Source organism: Emiliania huxleyi (genome assembly GCF_000372725.1).
Source record: "Emiliania huxleyi CCMP1516 unplaced genomic scaffold EMIHUscaffold_5, whole genome shotgun sequence".
In the NCBI taxonomy this organism is placed as follows: Eukaryota; Haptophyta; order Isochrysidales; family Noelaerhabdaceae; genus Emiliania; species Emiliania huxleyi.
In genome coordinates, this window is record NW_005198244.1 from 1,956,128 (window position 1) to 1,973,356 (window position 17,229).

Here is a 17,229-nt window from a genome sequence, read left to right on the forward strand (position 1 = left end):
CGGGGCGCGGACGGCGGGGTGCGGCGGCCGAGGCTCGAGCGGGGGGGGCGGCAGCGGTGGCACCATCGTCGGCGGAAGTTCGACCTGGCGGGTGAGAGGTGGGAGGCGCCGAGGGCGGAACCGCTGCGGACGCGGCGAGGTTGGAGGCGCAGAGGCCGAGGCGGCACGGGCGGCGGCGCCGACGGCACTGCAGCGCCGGTGCAGCGCCGGGGAGGGCGGCTGAGGTGGCGCGGACGGCGGTGGCGAGAAGGCGGGCGGAAGCTTAGACGGGTGGTGGTGGAGGAGGAGGCGGCAAAATCACGGGCGAAGCGCCGAGGGGGGCGGCGGAGGCGGTGCACCAGCGATGGGGAGGGTAGCTACGGCGGCGGGGTAGCGGCCAGCATCGCCAGGGGGGGCGGGAGGTGCCGCGGGTGCCGCACGGGCGGCGGCGGCCGTGCCGGTGATGGCGCCTGGGAAAGGGGAGGCGCGGGTCTGAGAGGCGGACGCGCGGGCGGGAGAGGTGAGTGAGACCACGCACGCGGCTGCGGTCGCGTCGCGCCGTGCGGGAGGGGCGCCGGCGCAACCACGGCGGCAGCCGAGGCGGCTCATCGCGCCGTACAGAGGCTCCGGGGAGTCGCGCGGTGCGGCGGCGCACCGCTGGATCGCCGCGACAAAGTGTAGCCGAGGCGGGGCGGCAAGCGCCCGAGCCGGCCGTTGGGGCGGCGCCGACGCCGCCCAGGATGCCGTGGGCCGATGGTGCGGAGGAGCGGCCGCTCCCCCTCTCGGGGCGGCCGCAAAACCTGTGCAGCAGCAGCACGCCGAGAGCGCGCCTGCTGGGGGTGACGCGCACAATGTGAGATTGCGGCCGCTGCCGCGGTTACTTTCTCCCTCCAAAGTGCATGTGCCTTGGGAAGGGGGTGCAAGCACACCTCCGCTACTCGGAACATAGGGTCGTCTGACTCGATCGCGAGCGAGCGCGGGTGGAAGGCGGCGTGCGCAAAGCGACGGCTCGCGCGCGACCGCGGGCTTGCGCGTCGGCCGTGCGCGGGCAGAGGGTGCTGAGGGGCGAGCGGTGGCGGTCGCTCGCCCGGGCAACCCGCGCGCGGGCGGCGCGCCGCAGCGGGGAGCGCCCAGGGGCGCGGCGCGTGCCGGCTGCGAGCGGGCGCTAGACATCGTTTTTGAGGAGAGATAGCCCAAAAATACCGCCGGATAAAGGCTCCGCATGGGTACAATGGAGTACTTTTAGGGTAGACTCACCTACTCACCGCTGTCGTCATCGCTGGCACCCGACTCGCCATCGCTCGAACCGGACACTTCGCACTCTGGGCACGAATACACACACTCGCCGGCGTGACCCATGTGCGCGCATTTGAACATGTGGTCGTGGTTGCAATGTGCGCAGCACGGATCTCGCTCGCTTTCGCTACCGAGCGGCTCTAGAGTATCATGAGATGCCATGGTCACGCACTCCAGCTCGAGGCAATCTCCGCACGCCGTGCATGCACCGCGCACGACATACACATCTCGCAACGGCAGGAACTCGGCGCTTGCTGAGACCCAGCTATGCGGATGCGTGCTCGGTGTGGGCTGTGCAGACATGGCCGGCGCGTGCCAGCCGGGCACTCGGTGATAGTAGGGGAACGTCACGAGCTCGTGCAGCTGCTCCGAGCTGAACTCAGCGACGTCATGCAGGTTGAGCTCGTGAAGCATCCGTTGCGCGTCTTTGATCGACGGCTCGTCGGGCAGCCTGGCTGTCGAGACGTCTAGCTCGGGCGATGACTCTGGATGCGGCGGCAGCAGCCGCACCCACGAGCCGACGCGCACCTGCACGGCTATGTGACTCTTAGCTCGTGACTTATGACTCAAGCTGCTCATGACTCAAGCTGCTCGTGTCCCACGCACCTCGCCACCCGCCATCGCCTCGACGGTCGCCGGCGAGGCGTAGAGGCGGCGAGAGAGGATGTAGCCGCTGCCGTTGTCGTCGCCGCCGTGGAAAGACGTCACCGTGGCGATCGCGTTGGGCTCGCCGGGCAGCCAGCAAACCTGCAGAGATCCAGCCGAGATCCGAGATCCAGGCATCCAGCCAGGGTCCAGCCGAGATCAAGCTGAGATCAAGCTGAGATCAAGCTGAGATCAAGCCCGACCTGCTGCCCGACGCGAGGCCACGGCTCCACCTGGTAAGGCGAAATGCGGCGCGGCCCGGCCTCATCTTCATCCTCGTCCAGCAGCACATCATGGTGATGCTCCGGCTCAACGACGGCCGTGACCGCCCTGCCGCACTCCCACAGCACGGCTCGCTCGAGCACGACGCCGCAGCAGCCAGCGTGCAGCCCCTCGATCACGCGCACGCGTTGGCCCTCGTGCACGAAATTGTCGCCCAGAAGCCGCTTCTCCTCCCTAGTGCGCGCCACCTGGCTCGAGTCGAGTGGGATCTTCTTCTTCTTGCGAGCCGCTGTGCGGTACTGGTTGATGACGTTCAGCCGCCGGTTCCTGTCGCGCCGCTCCGCCTCCACCGCGCCCTTCTTGCGCTTCTGCGCGCCGGACGCCTCCGGCCTGCCGCTCCTGTCGCGCTTGTCCTCGCGCTTGCGCTCGCGCTGCTGAGCCATCGAGGCTGCTGATCGCCCGCCCTTGGCCCAGGGCAGCCCGGTGACGTTGTGCAGCCAGGCACCGCTCTCCCCGTAGCTTCCATCCCACGTGTGCTCCTTCGGCGCCCTGCCTTGCGGCCGTGGATGTGGAGCGCCGGGCGCGGCTGCGGTCGAGGACGAGGCCTGGCCACTCATTTGTGGACGGCCAAATCTTTGTGGCTCTTGCCAAATCTTTGTGAGGTGGGAGGCCCGGGCAGCTAGGTTGGGGGTCGCGGAATAATGTTGGGAGTGGGTACCTTACGAAGTAAACTTCTCCATTGTACGATAAAGCACACAGTGGCACCGGTCGCACATTGTGGCAGCAGTCAGCAGCGCATGTCTGATAGCTAGAGCAGCAGCATCAGGGTCGCAGGGTCGGATCGTGTCAAGCCTCTCGCCCGGCCGGCCGCGTGCAGACGTCGGCCTGTCTGCTGTCTGGAGTGATCTGTCGGCGGTCAGTACGACCGATCAAGTTGGAGGTTTCTCATGATTGGAGGGTCTATCTGTATGTACTCCTCGAGATCTCTCCGAATCTGCCCTCTGATCAACCGTGATCATTCGGGAAGTCGGTGCTCTGAGTGACTCTGAGCGCCGGAGCCCCGTTTCCGCACTGCTGCGCGGCGCATGGTGCCTCCGGGGGCCCCCGCCTCCCCCCAGAGGTCTTGACTCTTGTGCAGATCTCTATCGTGTCTGTGTCCTCGACCCAGCCCTAGGCCTAGCTTGGGATGTCCGTTTTATTTATTTATTTATAGATCTCTATCGTTCGAGTGCAACATGTCGACATGTATCGCGTTGAAGCCGAAACAATGCTGTGTGCTGACCTTCAAAAATGGGCGACGCACGAACACAGAGGCACAGTGCGCACCCGCAAGAAATGTGTATCATGCGCCCAACTCTTTTTCGAGTTCTTTTGTTTAAACTCGTTGTCCCAATTCTTTTTTTGAAAAATCCGTCTTGTCCTTCGCCTGCGGAAACGACCAGCTCTCCCTAGATGTCCCCTTCGCCACGTCATCCGGATCTCCGATGCATGTCGGCACCTCCGACGCCGCTGCGCCCCGCTCCAGCGTGGGCAAACCTGGGCTACGGATGTGCGGAGTCACGTGGAACGTGCAATCACGGCCCCGCCGCTCCTCCTCCCGACCGTCTGAACCACAGCGTGTCCCGACTCGACCGCCGGCGTCCCGGTCCGGGGGTGTTTCTCTTCTTATCCGTTACCATGTAGAGCAAGGTCGAGGGCGGGCCCTTTCGGGCTCGGGCCGCCCTCTCGCCCGCACCTCTGCGGGGCTTGCACGTGGTAGCGGCGGCTCAAGATCCCAGCGATCTCGAGTTCTTCACGCTATCCACTGCGCCGCGGCTTCGCCGCGCCCATCCAAGCCCAGGGCTTGGTTTGCTGATAACCGCATCTCGCTCTGCGCATCTCTGAGGCTACCCGCGCGCCGACTGCTACGCGCGCGGCGAGAGGCGCACCCCATCGGGGACAGGATTGAGGCCCCTGTACAAGCTCGGCAACGCTGCCGTCGTTGCCCTCCCGAGCCCTCAACACGATGCCGCACATTGCGCAACCCGTTCTGCGCACATGCCGCAGGGAGGAGTTTTCACTCTGCCGTCCGAGTTTCTCCTTCCTGCAGGGCGAGAGACATCAGCCTCTCTACTTCCAGGAGAACATCTACGCCACACGCTATCCCGACGGTCCACAACCCACACTCTCGCTGCAGTCGATCCAGCCCTCGCACTCCCCACTGGAGATCTAGCCGAGGCCCCGGCGGACAGGATTGGAGCCCCTGTGCTGCGTCTGTGGTGATATGTGGGGGACACTTTCTCCTCCCTATTCATGTCAGTCACTCGACTGCGTCGAGGGGGGGGACGTCTGAACCACAGCGTGTCCCGACTCGACCGCCGGCGTCCCGGTCCGGGGGTGTTTCTCTTCTTATCCGTTACCATGTAGAGCAAGGTCGAGGGCGGGCCCTTTCGGGCTCGGGCCGCCCTCTCGCCCGCACCTCTGCGGGGCTTGCACGCCGACGGCCTCGGAGGCTGCGCTGAATGCGATCCGCTCCCTAGCGCTTATCCTGACGCCAACGCCGACGTCGTGATGATGTCCGGTATGTGTGGCTCACCAAGAAATGTGTGTCGCGAGCAATTGGGTTTCCGAATTCTTTTTGACATTGGGCCCTGGTATGAGCGCTTGTTGCAGGGGGAGGTGTATTGTTGGCGCTTGTTGGTTCCTGATGTGTGCTGCGTCCGCCGCCGTCACACCGCTTCGACACAACTACTACGCGCTTCGGCACGGCCAGTCGCTCGCAAACGTCGAGGGCGTAATCTCCTCCGACCCAGCCGTCGCCTGCAACCATCACGGCCTCAGCGAGACGGGCCTCCAGCAAGCTCGGCGCGCCGCAGAGGCGGTGTGCGCGGAGGCGCTCTCGACGGGCGTCGACGGCGTCGCAATCGTCAGCTCGGACTTTAAACGCGCCTGGCAGACGGCGCAGGCTGTCCACACCGCCGTGATTTCCCGCGGGCTGTCCTGCGTTCCGGCCTCAGCCGTGTGCGCTGAGACGCTGCTCCGCGAGCGCTCGTTTGGGACCCTGAGCGGCGGCCCAGACAGTCGATACGCAGACGTGTGGGTGCACGACGCGGTCAGCGCAACCCACACCGAGTTTGGATCAGAGCCTGTCACCAGCGTTCGCGAGCGGGCGTGGGGCGTAGTCGAGCGGCTGGAGGCGGAGTTGCCCGGCCGGTGCATGGTGGTGCTCGTTGCGCACGGCGACGTGCTGCAGATCCTGCAGACGCGCTTCGCGTGCGTCGACCCTCGCACCCACCGCTCGCTGCCGCACCTGGAGACGGCCACCCTACGCAGACTCTCCCTCCCCCTCGCTGCTGGCGCGGGGTGAGTATGGCTCGCAGACGCCATAACTCGAGGAGCCCGGGCCTATAGGCGCAGCGTGTCGGTCGGACAACGATATTGTCGACCCATGCAAAGCGCGGCCCATCGATCGGCCCCTCACTCACATGTCGCGCGTCTCGCTTTCTCTGTGTACTGTGAAAGAGCGCCGGCCCAATCCGGTAGAACGTGTTGTGAACATGAGCAACATATGCACATGCACATGCACCTCGGCCGCGCGTCGGCTGTCCTGTGCGAAGCCGCTGTGTCGGTGTCCTCTCATCGATTTCGCATTTCGGCGCGAAACCGGTCGCACACATAACATATCGGCGCGCAACAACAGAGAGTCTCACATCTCACCTCTCGTCTCGAGACGCGCGGCAGATGGGTGGTCTGGCGAGAGTCTTCTTCTCTTGCCGGCCGAGGTGGTGACGCTGGCACCGCCGATGTGACTGGCTTCGTGTCCGCCTGCCGCGTGGAACGGCCCTCCCGCCGCCCGAGCCTCCGGGTGCCAGACGTCCACCACCAGCAGCAGCCGCAGCCGGGCGAGCAGTGCCTCCCACCGACCCTCCTCGGCGCACTCGCCGCCGGCTGCCTGCTCTGGCCCAGGCTCCGCCCGCCCCTGCGGGAAGCGAACCTCGTGCGTGAACGAGTCATCGAAGACGAGGGCGCGCCCGAGCGCCCACTCTCGCGCCTCGCCGCCGACCACCAGGCAAGGCGCCTCTCCGCCGGCGTCACTCCGCGGCAGCACGAGAGGCAGGTGCACTCGAAGCCGGTGGTTGGTGGGCCCCGCGTGGGGAAGCACGCGGGTGCCCGGCAGCATGAGCGAGAGGAAGGCGCGCCCGGGCGAATCCCGCATCACGACGGCGTCGCCAAACCGCTCCAGCAGCTCCGCAGTCCTTGGGAGCGCCGCGCAGCCGTCGGCGTGCCGCGTCCGGCCCGTCCACAGGTGCACCTTTTGCCACACCCCGCTGCCGACGAGGCCCTCGCCATGGGCCGAGGCCCAGGCTGGGGGCTCCTCGTCGCACTCGCTGTCGCTGCCGCCTGCCTCGCCGAGAAGGGACGCCCGGAGCAGACGCATCGCCTCCTGGCGCATCTCTGAGTGCGCCTCCTCGAGCGCATAGCAGAAGGCAGCCAGCCCGCCGCTCCGCTCGTCCCAAAAGGGACGCGCGGTGAGATTGCGGAAGAGGTAAGAACCCGACTGGCCGGGCACCGCCATGCTCGCCGGCAAGCGCCACCGTTCAGCTTCGTCGGCGGAGATTGGCCACTCCTCACGCACCCCGTCCGAGTACGCGACGGCGAGGCGGTTCTCGTCTCCTCTCTCGTTGCTGGCTTCAGCAGCAACGATTGTCATCCGCCTTCCCTCCGGTACAACTGCTAAGAGATTATCCTGGTAGTGCTGCGCCCTACCTGGTAGCATAAAAGAATTCTCTCACCAACTCTTTAGGCAGTTTAGAATTATTTTATGATGGCTAGCGCATCACACCCCGCCCCTTGAAATTCCTGTGTGGTGGCGGCGTGCCGTCCTCCCATCCCTCCCTTGGGTTGTCTGTTTTTGGCTAGGTTGCGTGCAAAGTCACATGCGAGGCCTCTGTTATTCCAGCCGTGACGCCTCGTCTCGAAGAGGAGCGGGCCCGATACTCTCTTTTGGCTCTCTGTCGTTCTCCACGCCTCGGGTCTAAGCGGCCCCTTCTTGCTCTCGTCCCACCCCGCTGTCGTGACCGTCTCCACCCCACACCTCCATTTTGCCTTTAGGTATGCTTCGATCATTAGTTCGTCCGAGAGCTCCCTTTCCCAGTCCCAACTCGGCTTCCACTCCAGCGGGTTATCACTTCGGCATCCCAGCCTCCTCAAAGTGTGCGCTGGCTCTGCTCTCGACGGCCACCCTCGCTGGTTCCCCTTCCACCGCGCCGAGGGCCCGGTCCACTTGATCGATCAGCGCCGCCGCTGCATACGTGTAACTATGCGTGTTCCATTCCCATCCCTCCTCTCTCCTTCAAGTCGTATATTTGTAGTCGTGGGATTCCTACCGAGTAACCTTTTGCGTTTAGGGCACTCGCGCCCTCACCTCCTCACCCCTGTTCGATGCTCTGGCAGTCTTCCCATGTGATGACCGTGGTGCGTGGACCGGCCGTAGTAACCGATAATGCCGCTCAGTGCTAGCGCCATGTTGCGTCGGATCTGCTCTCTCCTGTTCAAGTGCGGCAGGTTGCCTATGATCCAGATTACTCTCTTGCAGTCCGCTACGCACCGCTCCCTCATTTCCGTCTGGCCCTCGCCGTTTGCCCACCCGGTCCTTAGCTCCGTTCCGAGATATTTGTAGCTCTCGTCTCCCTTCAGCTGTGGTATCGGCATGCCATCCGGCATCCTCATTTCGTACTCGACATCCCGCTCTTCGTTGTTCTCCCAGTACGTCGTCGCTGAACATGCCGATTTCTTCTTCTTTTTGACCTGGAGGCTGAGGGCCCAACAGGAGAATTGTGCTTTCAGTGGGGTTGTTTGGTGTTGGGTTGGGTTGGTTCGGGGTTGGGTTGTTCCGCGTAAGGTTGGGTCGTCGGCGCGAAGGGTGAGGTCTCGACCGCCGCCGCTCACGCCAGCGGACGGCCACCATCGGTGTTTTTGGCTTCGCCACCGTCCAAAGCGTGCGCAATGCGCTCGCCGGCATCGAGCGAGCACGCCTGTCCGACGAGCGGCTTGCTGTGTGGACGCCTTCTTGTGGCTCTCGTCGAGAGCGTTTTGCGTCCCGGCGGGTGGGAGAGCATGTGTCGTCTGATGTGTCACTGTGTGCGTCACATCGGTCTTGATAACAAGCACTCTGGGCCGGCGCGGGGGCCCCGGCCCACACCGTGCGCCGCGCCGCAGTGCGGAAACGGGGCTCCGGCTCTATGAGTCTCTATGAGCACCAACTTCCCGAATGATTACGGTTGATTAGAGGGCAGATTTGGAGAGATCTCGAGGAGTACACACAGATAGACCCTCCAATCATGAGAAACCTCCAACTTGATCGGTCGTACTGACCGCCGACAGATCACTGCAGACAGCAGACAGGCCGACGTCTGCACGCGGCCGGCCGGGCGAGAGGCTTGACACGATCCGACCCTGCGACCCTGACGCTGCTGCTCTAGCTATCAGCCATGCACTGCTGACTGCTGCCACATGTGCGACCTGTGCTGGCCCACTTGGCGGCCTTCCCGGTCAGTGGTGAGGCGCAGTTCAGAGCTGTCGGTGGCGCGATGCCGCACTGGTCCCACATTGGTGACACGATACCACCAAGTTTTCCGGTCCAAGAGAGAGGCACCGGCCCTGTCCTGAGAAGTGCGTGGTCCCTTTTGACTGCCGATGCGCGCGAGGCTGTGTAGGCATAGCCTCGAGAGTGCCAGCAGCCAATCCGAGGCAGTTTGTGACGCGCATTGCGTCAGAAGCGTGCACACGATGGAAGGACACCTTCCTACTGGCCGTACGATCAGGTCGTCACTGAATGCTTGATACTAAGGCCGCGAGCTATGCAGGTGATCAATTGTGCATCATGGCACGGTCAGCAGCGCCGACAGGCTGTCGCAAGGCGTGATAGCATGGCAGCACCGTGGCGATGGCGCTAAGAGGTTCCTCTTTTCCGCGCCCCCCCCGCAAGGCGCGCGATACACATGGCCGCAAGTACGCCGAATTCCCATGAAAACAAGTAAAAAATCGCCAAAAAAGAAAAAAAGCCCGAAAAAATCGGCGCCTGCGGCGGGCTGGGGGACCCCATCTCCCCCCCGCATGGACACCCTCTGGGGCCCCCGCGCCGGCCCAGAGAACAAGCACGGTCGATCCGTCGAAGCGATACACTCGTTCCTATCACAGAAAACGCAATCACAGTGCAATTGGATGTGCTGCGCCTGCACATTGATGAACCCGCGCGCGTTCTGGAGTGCGCCCTCAAGCCCCTTGATGCGCTCGGCCTGCTGTGGGGTCGGGCTTGCTCGGGCCTCGGCGAAGAAGTCTCCTTGGCGCTTGGCTGCGTGACTAGTTTTCATAGTGAAAACCGGCGATTTCGAAGCGCCCGTGGCGGTTCGCGAGAAGGAGGGAGAGCGTTTGAGGGGGCTCACGGCAAGACACCGACCGAGGGGGGCGTCGGTCGTCACACCTCCCGCCGCCGAGAGAGCGAGCGACCGGAGGGGGGGTCCGGTCCACCTCGGGGGCAGACCACCGACCGGCGGGGGGGTCCCCACGAACTAGGGGGGGTGGGTACAAAATGACGCTCGTAAAAGCGACCCGGCCGCCCTCCGACCCCACTACTACCGTCGGGTCTCTATTTTAAGATGAGGTAAACAGCAATAGATCCGGGTGTAGTGCCGGATCAGTTCCTGGAGCCAGGGGGACCGATTCGCGCTTGCCAAGGGACCAATTGCTGGAAGCCCGCGCAGCCTGCGCTCCGGCCGGCAGAGGGCTTGCGACCCGTGGCAGGGTGACAGCCCACCGGTGCGAGCCAAACTCTGGCGGAGGCAGCCCGCTCAGCCCCAGGCGCCCCTCGAACCGGAGGGTGGTCTGCCGCCGCTGCGCGTTGGGCGCGCAGAGGGCGGGAGACATCAGCTTCGCGCCACAGGTGACCTGGGGGACCGATTCTCGGCAAGTTGGCAGGACGGGCACTGTGAAGGATCGATTGCTGTACAACGAGGGACCAATTCCGTGAGGGCTGGGTATCGATTAGGCCGCTTGAGGGCCGGATCTATTGCTGTTTACCTCGACCTGAAACCGCCGGAGGAGGAGGCGCCTGCCCCTGCGCCAAGGAAGACCTGGGGTAAGGCAAAGGCGATGGCGGCGAATGCCGCACGCGTGCCGGAGGCGGGCGAGGTGCTGGCGGGGCAGGCCGCCGCACAGTGAGCAGTGTACTCGCTTCTCTCGTTGAGCATGTGTGTGTATAGTTTGTGTTGTGCGGCGAGTCTGAGTACTAGAGTGGCGAGACGGCTGCGTTGTACTGTGCCGGCGGTGAGTAGTATGATCTGATGCGCACATCGAGCCGCGAGCGAAGAAGATTCGAGACCATCAGATCGCGGTGCGTCGTCGGCTCGCCTCCGCCGCGCTGTGTCAGCTGAGAGTGCAGTCTCGAGCGCACATGCGCTCGCACACGCGGTAGCAGCAGCGACCACGCCTGCACACGCGCGAGCCGCGTGTGTGAGCACGCCGAGCCACTTTGCCGAGGCCAGACGCGCTTCGGGCGCTCGACTGTGCGCTGCTGGAGCTCGCCCGCTGCAGTTTTGCGATTGCCGCCAGCACTTCCTCCGACGACCGTCGAACCGAGCGTGCTGTAGCGAGCCCCGAGCACGCGTCGTGTGCGGTCTCCTGGTGCCGTGGGACCGCCAATGGACCAGCAGGGGCGGCAGGCAGCCACAGGTCCGCGTCGGTGGCCTTGCAGGGCGCCGCCAGACGCAATCACCCTCGACGGCGCTGTGGCCGTGAGTGGAAATAGGCCTTTAGTAGGCAAGGAGAGTTGGAGTATTTTTTCTTACTTCTACTTCGCGGAGGCTGTCCAGATACTGGGATACTTCGCAGCAGGCCTCAAATACTGGGATACTGTGAAAGATTTCCCTGTGAGATATGGCGCAGTAACAATACTTCAATACTCCGAGCTGGTACCGCGGATACTTCGATACTCGTGTTGACGCACCCGGTGAGTATCACAGTACTCGATCCACGCCGGCGAAGTATCCCAGTATTACAGAGCTAAATGCCAAGTAATAATACTGCAATACTGGGCGCTACTTGGTCCTCCAGCCCCGCCTAGTATCCCAGTATCCGCATCAGAGATGGCCAGTATCCAGCAGTATCCCGCAGTATCCTGCAATATCCTGCAGTATCCCAGTATCCGGGGTCGGCCCTCGAGCGATCATTGCGCTGCGGCCGCAGTCGTACGTCCGGCAGTGGGATGCGAGGCAGCAGCTAGGTGGGGAGGGGTTGAGCCAATTGAGCAGCGTGGGCAAGCGAGGACTGCCGTAAGTGTGTGCCCGCGCCCTGCCGGCGCAATGGTGTAAACGCGTGTGCAAGGGCTGGCGGGGTGGGGAAGGCGGCAACGGCACGAGGTGGGCGAAGACGGCTGAGGCGCCAGTGCTGGAACTGAGGGAGAGTGTCGTGGCAGTGTACTGGTGCTGGTGCTGTGGTGTGGGGAGGAAGACTCACATCGGGGAGGCGTCACGGCCGCGAACATTGAGCGCAGCAAGGTGGTCACGTCCTGCGGCGCACGCACAGGAATCATAGTAGATCACACAGCAGCTGTGCCGTAAAAGGGTCCCAGAGCTATCTCGATGGCTAGGGGCGCTGGATTGGCTGGGCGCGTCAGCTCCCACAAGCGCACCGCATGCGATATCAACGTTGTGATGCAGCGTCAGCCTTGGCAATTGAAGCTTGGCGCCGGCACGCAGGAGCACCAGCGTGCTCAATGCCTGCAGCGCCTGAATGGCGTGTGCAAACTTTTGCATCTCAGGCGGCCGGGCGTCGCGGCGCCTCTCGCAAGTGCTGTGACCCCAGGGGCGTGTCGAACGGTCAAAGTTCGAGCGTCATGTCGCCGAAGTTCCTTCGATGTCTCCTCCCGCCAACCCCAACCAGCCCCGCACGACCCCAATCGGCCGCACACCGCCACACAGCAGGCTCTGGTAACCACGCTCCTCTTTGCTTGGCGCCGGACCGTCTCGAGTGAACCCACCGGTGTGGGCGCCGCCGCTGAGCATCACGGCAAACGGGTGACGGACCTGCACATAAACTGAATCACCTCGGCCGACCCTGCCGCTGCGGCCGACAATGTCGGATGCTCTCGAGCACTCTCCAGCGCCGGGCGCGGTCCTGACACAGCCGGCCGTGCTTCACCGCCGCTGTTCAGCTCGGCGGCAGAAATGGCAGCGGATACGAGCTCTTTACGGACTGTCGAGCGGCAGTCGGAGAACTCGTGAGCTTCCACACATCACAATTCCTGCCGATGCACTCTGGAGCAATCACATAACGCCTGCCATCACCACAGCCCACTTGCGACAGTTGTGGCCCAAGCCGGTCCGCAGTATCCCAGTATCCCAGTATCCGGTATCCACATCAGCCGGGGATGCTCTAGGGAGGGGTGCAGCTGCATGGTGACAGCTACCAGTGAGAAGGATGGGGATGCAGCTGGCTGCTGGACCATGGCTTACACACGGGCACACTTCCATGAATTGCCAGTATCCAGCAGTATCCAGCAGTATCCCGCAGTATCCCGCAGTATCCTGCAGTATCCCAGTATCCGATGCGCCGGCTCCGAGTAATGCGGTGAAAATACTGCGCGATACTGTCATGGCCACACTACTTCAGTGACACAATATCTGCATGCCCCAGGCCCAGTATTGCAGTATCACCCTCGCGGCAGAGAGGTATTTGCGCCACCGATACTTGGCCTTCGCTTGCGGGATATTGGGATACTTGGCCAAGGGCCGTGTGCAGGTAGCATGCCGTATTGCAATAAAAATACTTGCTTTGCGTGTCTGAAATACTGGAATACTGCGCCACAGCACCTCAGATACTGGGATACTGGAAATACTGTGAAATACTCCAACTCTCCTTGCCTACTTAAAATAGAGACCCGACGGTATCCTTCAACAGTAAGATGACGCCACTGCGCTTCGCCTCCTCCGTTGCGTCCGCGCCCGCCGCTCGCCGCTGCGTCGGCCTCGGCCTCGGAGGCGCAGCCATCGCATGGCACGCGAGTCATCGCACGCCCGCATGCGAGGAGGCCGCGCCGGGCCGGCGCGAAGCCAAGCTCTTGGTCGCTTCCCCAGCAGAGGCCACGCCGTCGCTGGCTGCGCGCTGCATTGCGGAGGCCCTCGGCACCGGCATCATCGTCGCCGGCGGCTGCGGTGCAGTGTGCACGAGCAAGTACGCGGGCGGCAACTCGACCCTCTTCGGCGTTGCCGCGGCCTGGGGAATGTCGGTCGCGCTGGCCGTCTACGTGACTCGCGCTGTCTCTGGCGCCCACCTCAACCCTGCGGTGACCTGCGCGCTGGTGGCCATCGGCAAGGCGCCCGCCGAGGAGGCGCCTCTCTACATCGGCGCTCAGTGCGCAGGCGCCTTTGTCGCCGCCGGTGTGAACTACGCCATCTTTTCGGCCGCCATCGTGGCGCACGAGGCGGCGGCGGGTATCGTGCGCGGCTCGGCCGCCTCGGCGGCGTCGTACGCCGGCGCCTTTGGAATGGTGCCCAATGCAGCCGTCGTCGGCGCAGCCGGCGCCCTCCTCGCTGAGGCGTACATGACGTCGATTCTCACCTTCATCATCCTCGGCGCGGGAGACGCCGACGCGGCGTCGGTGCCCGCCGGAGCCCAGCCCGCCGTCATCGGCGCCGCGGTCGCGGCTCTGATCTGCACGTTTGGGCCCGTCACCGGCTGCGGGATGAACCCGGCGCGCGACCTAGGGCCGCGGCTGGTGACGCTGTTGACAGGGTGGGGCGGCGCGGCGACGACGGCGTGGTACGCGTACACGGTCGGCCCCGTCATCGGCGCCGTGGCGGGCGCGTTCGCCTACCAGGAGCTGGTCGCGCCGCACACGAAGCGCAAGGGGGCGTGACATGGGCCGTGAGCTGTGTGTGAGAGTCTTCCGTCTGACACCCTCACAAACCCCCTCTAGCTAGTACCTAGTAGTCGTGCGCATCGTCCGCGCGGTGGTTGTCCAAACATGTGTGGTGGTCTGAGTTGCGATTTGCGTCTTGCGTCAGAGAAAGACAGAGACATCTTTCTCTCTTGCGTCAGGGCCGCGTGTTTTCTCCTTTCCTCTCGAGCGAGCCGAAGGCGCGGGCGCGCGGACGCAATGGAAGCCAGAAGCGACGTCGTCCACCTCCACCCCTCCCACCCCTCCTCTGTGCTCTGCGACAATGGTCAATGCCCTTCCCACCACCCTAGGCGCGGTCGTTCGAGGAGAGAGCGTCGACATGGATCATGGTGACGAGCGCCGAGCGAGGTGAGGACCTCGCCTCTCAAACTGAACACATCCCTCAGCCACCCCCGCAGCTCTGGGACGACCCCGCTCTCGGACCGCCTCGGAGCACGCCCGGACTGTCGCGGCGGGCAGCCGCTGCGCCTCGGGCCACGTCCGGTTCGCCCACACCGCAGCCAGGCACGTCGCTCTGTCTGGGGTCAAGCCCTGGCGCAGCCCCCCCGTGTTGACAGTCAGAACCGTGGGATCCTTGCCAGTCTCGAAGGCCTGGTGGCGCCACACCCTAGCCCACCGCTCCCTTTTCCTCTTGCCCACCCTTCGGAGGTAGTATGTGGGAGACTCCTGCCGCCGCCCCTGCCACCCCTGTGTCAGTGTGCCCGTGGTAGTGAGAGACTGCTGGTGAGAAGCCGGAGGAAGGTCGCTAGACTGAGATGAGACCGCCAGTGGAGTTGGGATTCCACCGTGCACCGCGCTGCGAGCCTGTCGTGTCCCTTGTCAGCACCCACCGCCGCGCCGCGCTGTCTCGGGCGATCTCGGAGCGTCGCTCGCGCGGCGTCACACCTGCTCAAAAACGGAAGGGCCCGGTTGGAGCCACGGGGCTCACGCACTCGCTCAGGGCGCCGCCTCACTCTGCGCCACTTTCGAGGCGTTGGCGAGGGCCGGTGAGGCGGCGCCCCGCGCGGCGCGTTCATATCGCCCTCCACCATGCCCTCCACGCCGACCCCTGCGCGCACCGCTCATCTTCAGCCCTCTCTCTCTCTCTCTTGGGGTTACTCTCGCGCTCACGCAGGACCCGGGGGACTCCCTTCCCCCCACCTCCGACGGGTTAGGTCGGTGCTGCGCCCCTTTGGCGCTTGTGTGCATGTCCCGCCTGAGGGAGGGTGTAGAGGATGTAGAGTGTAGAGCGCTGTAGAGCTGTAGAGCTGGGGAGCGCTGTAGAGCTGTAGAGCTCTACATCCACCGCGTGACGAACTGCGTGCGTTGTAGAGCGATGTAGAGGCGCTCTACAACGTGAAATCTCTACAACAAACTCTACATCATAAGCGGCGCGAACGAGGCACGGTCGCTCTCCGACATGAGGCGCGTTGCACTTGCCAGTGCTGCCCTGGCCTTCTGTCTGCCCGCCCAATGGGTGGCAGATGCCTCTGCTGCTATGGCATGCCTCACGGCTGCGACTGGCCGGCGCCTCGGCGCGTCAGGACAGCTCGGCTCGGAGTAGCGATAGTGGCCAGCGCAACTCGCCTGGACTCAACGCTCAGCCAGGAGCTCCCGCACGCGCTGGCGCGAGTCATGGCGCATGCAACGCGTCTGAATGCTCGCCTCGCCTCGCGCAAATGCGACCGTCCTCGCAGCCGACAGTCCACCGCCTGCTAAAGAAGCACACACAGCGACGAATGCGGCACCGGCGACGCATGGCAGGCTGGTCATGACGCAGTTATAGGGTGTTGTGTGCCGTCAGAGTGACTCTCTGTGTGTCAGGGATAGTCAGGGCCGTCCACCAGAGCTCCAGTAAGCTCGGAGACACCCCATTTGAGTCACTGCCTTCCCGGCGGTTTGGCTGTAGAGCCTCTACAACAAACTCTACAGCAAAATCGCGCTCTACATCGCTCTACAACGCACGCAGTTCGTCACGCAGCCGATGTAGAGCTCTACAGCTCTACAGCGCTCCAGAGCGCTCTACATCTCTACAGCTCTGCAGCGCTCTACACTCTACATCCTCTACACCCTCCCTCAGTGTCCCGCGTGCCCGCCCGCCAGGGCTGATGCCAAGGCCAAATCAACAACACGCCCGCCCGGCTGATGCCAAGGCCAAACAACTGCCTGGCTGGTGCCAAGGCTCAATGACTCTCCTCTCCGTCTCTCCCCCCCCCACTCAGACAGGACTGACTCCTACGACACACACATGACGCACTCTCTCCTACCCATCCCTCCATCTTACAGACGTTGCCTGAGAGCAGGCAGGAAGACTGCTTTCCTTTTCCTCTTCGCTCCCCACCTTCGAAGGGATTCGGGAAGTGCGGCACGCGGTCAAAAGTGTCGGTGCGGTTGGCGGCGCTTTTGCGCTGCTGCTCGTGCACGGCCATTGGGCCGTGTGCGCGCTTCATGTCCGTGTGTGTGCTCCCGAGGAGTGTGGACAGGCGTTGCAGGACGCGCCGCGCCGCCGCGGGGCTCACGTGCGCATGTACATCTACGCGTCGCGCCTTTGCCGTTCAGTATAGTGAGGTTCTTGGGTCCCCCTCTTCACAACGAACCTGGCTCCTCTTGCCCACCTTCGATTTCCACTCGCCCGATGCGCTCGGTCTCTGCTGACGGCTGCCGCAAGAGCGGCTGGCTCACGACAGCGTCTTGCCAGTTGTCGGATGGGAGAGTACAGGACGTCTGGAGTGTAACTGTGTACGTGAGATCGGTCTTGGTAACAAGCACAGTCGGTCTATCTGAAGCGATGCACTCGTTTCCGTTGCCCTTCGAGCTTGACACAGAGCTCAGCGCGCCCCGCAAAACAGGAAGAGCCATCCGGCAAGAAGATCTCGATAGGGAGCGAGACCCGTTAGAGGTGCTCCGAGAGGTATCAAGACTCCGTCATGACGCGGTAAGATCACTCCAAAAATGACCACGCAGATGTCGGATCTCGTTGAGATATCTTGCAAAATCTGCTCTTCCCGAGCCGGCAGCACGCAGAGAGTCGCAGAAAGGCTACGAGTGCTCGACGAGTTTTGAGACCTGCGCGGTCAAACCTGGGGGGAACTGACCGCACCAGGACGGACGTCCAAACCTGCGTGAGCACCTTTGACGATTCTCGCTCCATATCGAGCTCTTCTTGCCGCACG

At 63.8% G+C, this 17,229-nt stretch overlaps 4 protein-coding genes across 4 annotated transcripts; 3 read left to right on the plus strand and 1 right to left on the minus strand.

Moving 5' to 3' along the window:
* Positions 1-1,284: 1,284 nt before the first annotated feature.
* EMIHUDRAFT_432758 (hypothetical protein) lies at positions 1,285-1,916 on the plus strand. Its single transcript, XM_005767309.1, has one exon. The coding sequence runs from the start codon at positions 1,431-1,433 to the stop codon at positions 1,650-1,652; it is 222 nt and encodes a 73-aa protein (XP_005767366.1). The 5' UTR covers positions 1,285-1,430; the 3' UTR covers positions 1,653-1,916.
* A 2,912-nt stretch (positions 1,917-4,828) lies between these two features.
* Positions 4,829-5,488, plus strand: EMIHUDRAFT_197609 (hypothetical protein; the record flags this gene model as incomplete). Its single annotated transcript, XM_005767310.1, has 1 exon — positions 4,829-5,488. One exon carries the CDS (start codon positions 4,829-4,831, stop codon positions 5,486-5,488), a length of 660 nt encoding a protein of 219 aa, XP_005767367.1.
* A 265-nt stretch (positions 5,489-5,753) lies between these two features.
* EMIHUDRAFT_350470 (hypothetical protein) lies at positions 5,754-6,868 on the minus strand. Its single transcript, XM_005767311.1, has one exon. It carries the CDS (start codon positions 6,830-6,832, stop codon positions 5,828-5,830), a length of 1,005 nt encoding a protein of 334 aa, XP_005767368.1. The 5' UTR covers positions 6,833-6,868; the 3' UTR covers positions 5,754-5,827.
* Positions 6,869-13,080: 6,212 nt separating this feature from the next.
* MIP1 (major intrinsic protein) lies at positions 13,081-14,129 on the plus strand (the record flags this gene model as incomplete). The annotated part of the gene is made up of 1 exon (XM_005767312.1): positions 13,081-14,129. A coding segment is annotated over one exon (955 nt), but the record flags the coding sequence as incomplete, so codon positions are not given.
* Between the last annotated feature and the right edge of the window lie 3,100 nt (positions 14,130-17,229).

Bases quoted from the DNA above. Each gene is read 5' to 3' on its own strand.
- EMIHUDRAFT_432758 (XM_005767309.1), top strand. From the start codon at position 1,431: ATGCCATGGTCACGCACTCCAGCTCGAGGCAATCTCCGCACGCCGTGC.
- EMIHUDRAFT_350470 (XM_005767311.1), bottom strand. From the start codon at position 6,832: ATGACAATCGTTGCTGCTGAAGCCAGCAACGAGAGAGGAGACGAGAAC.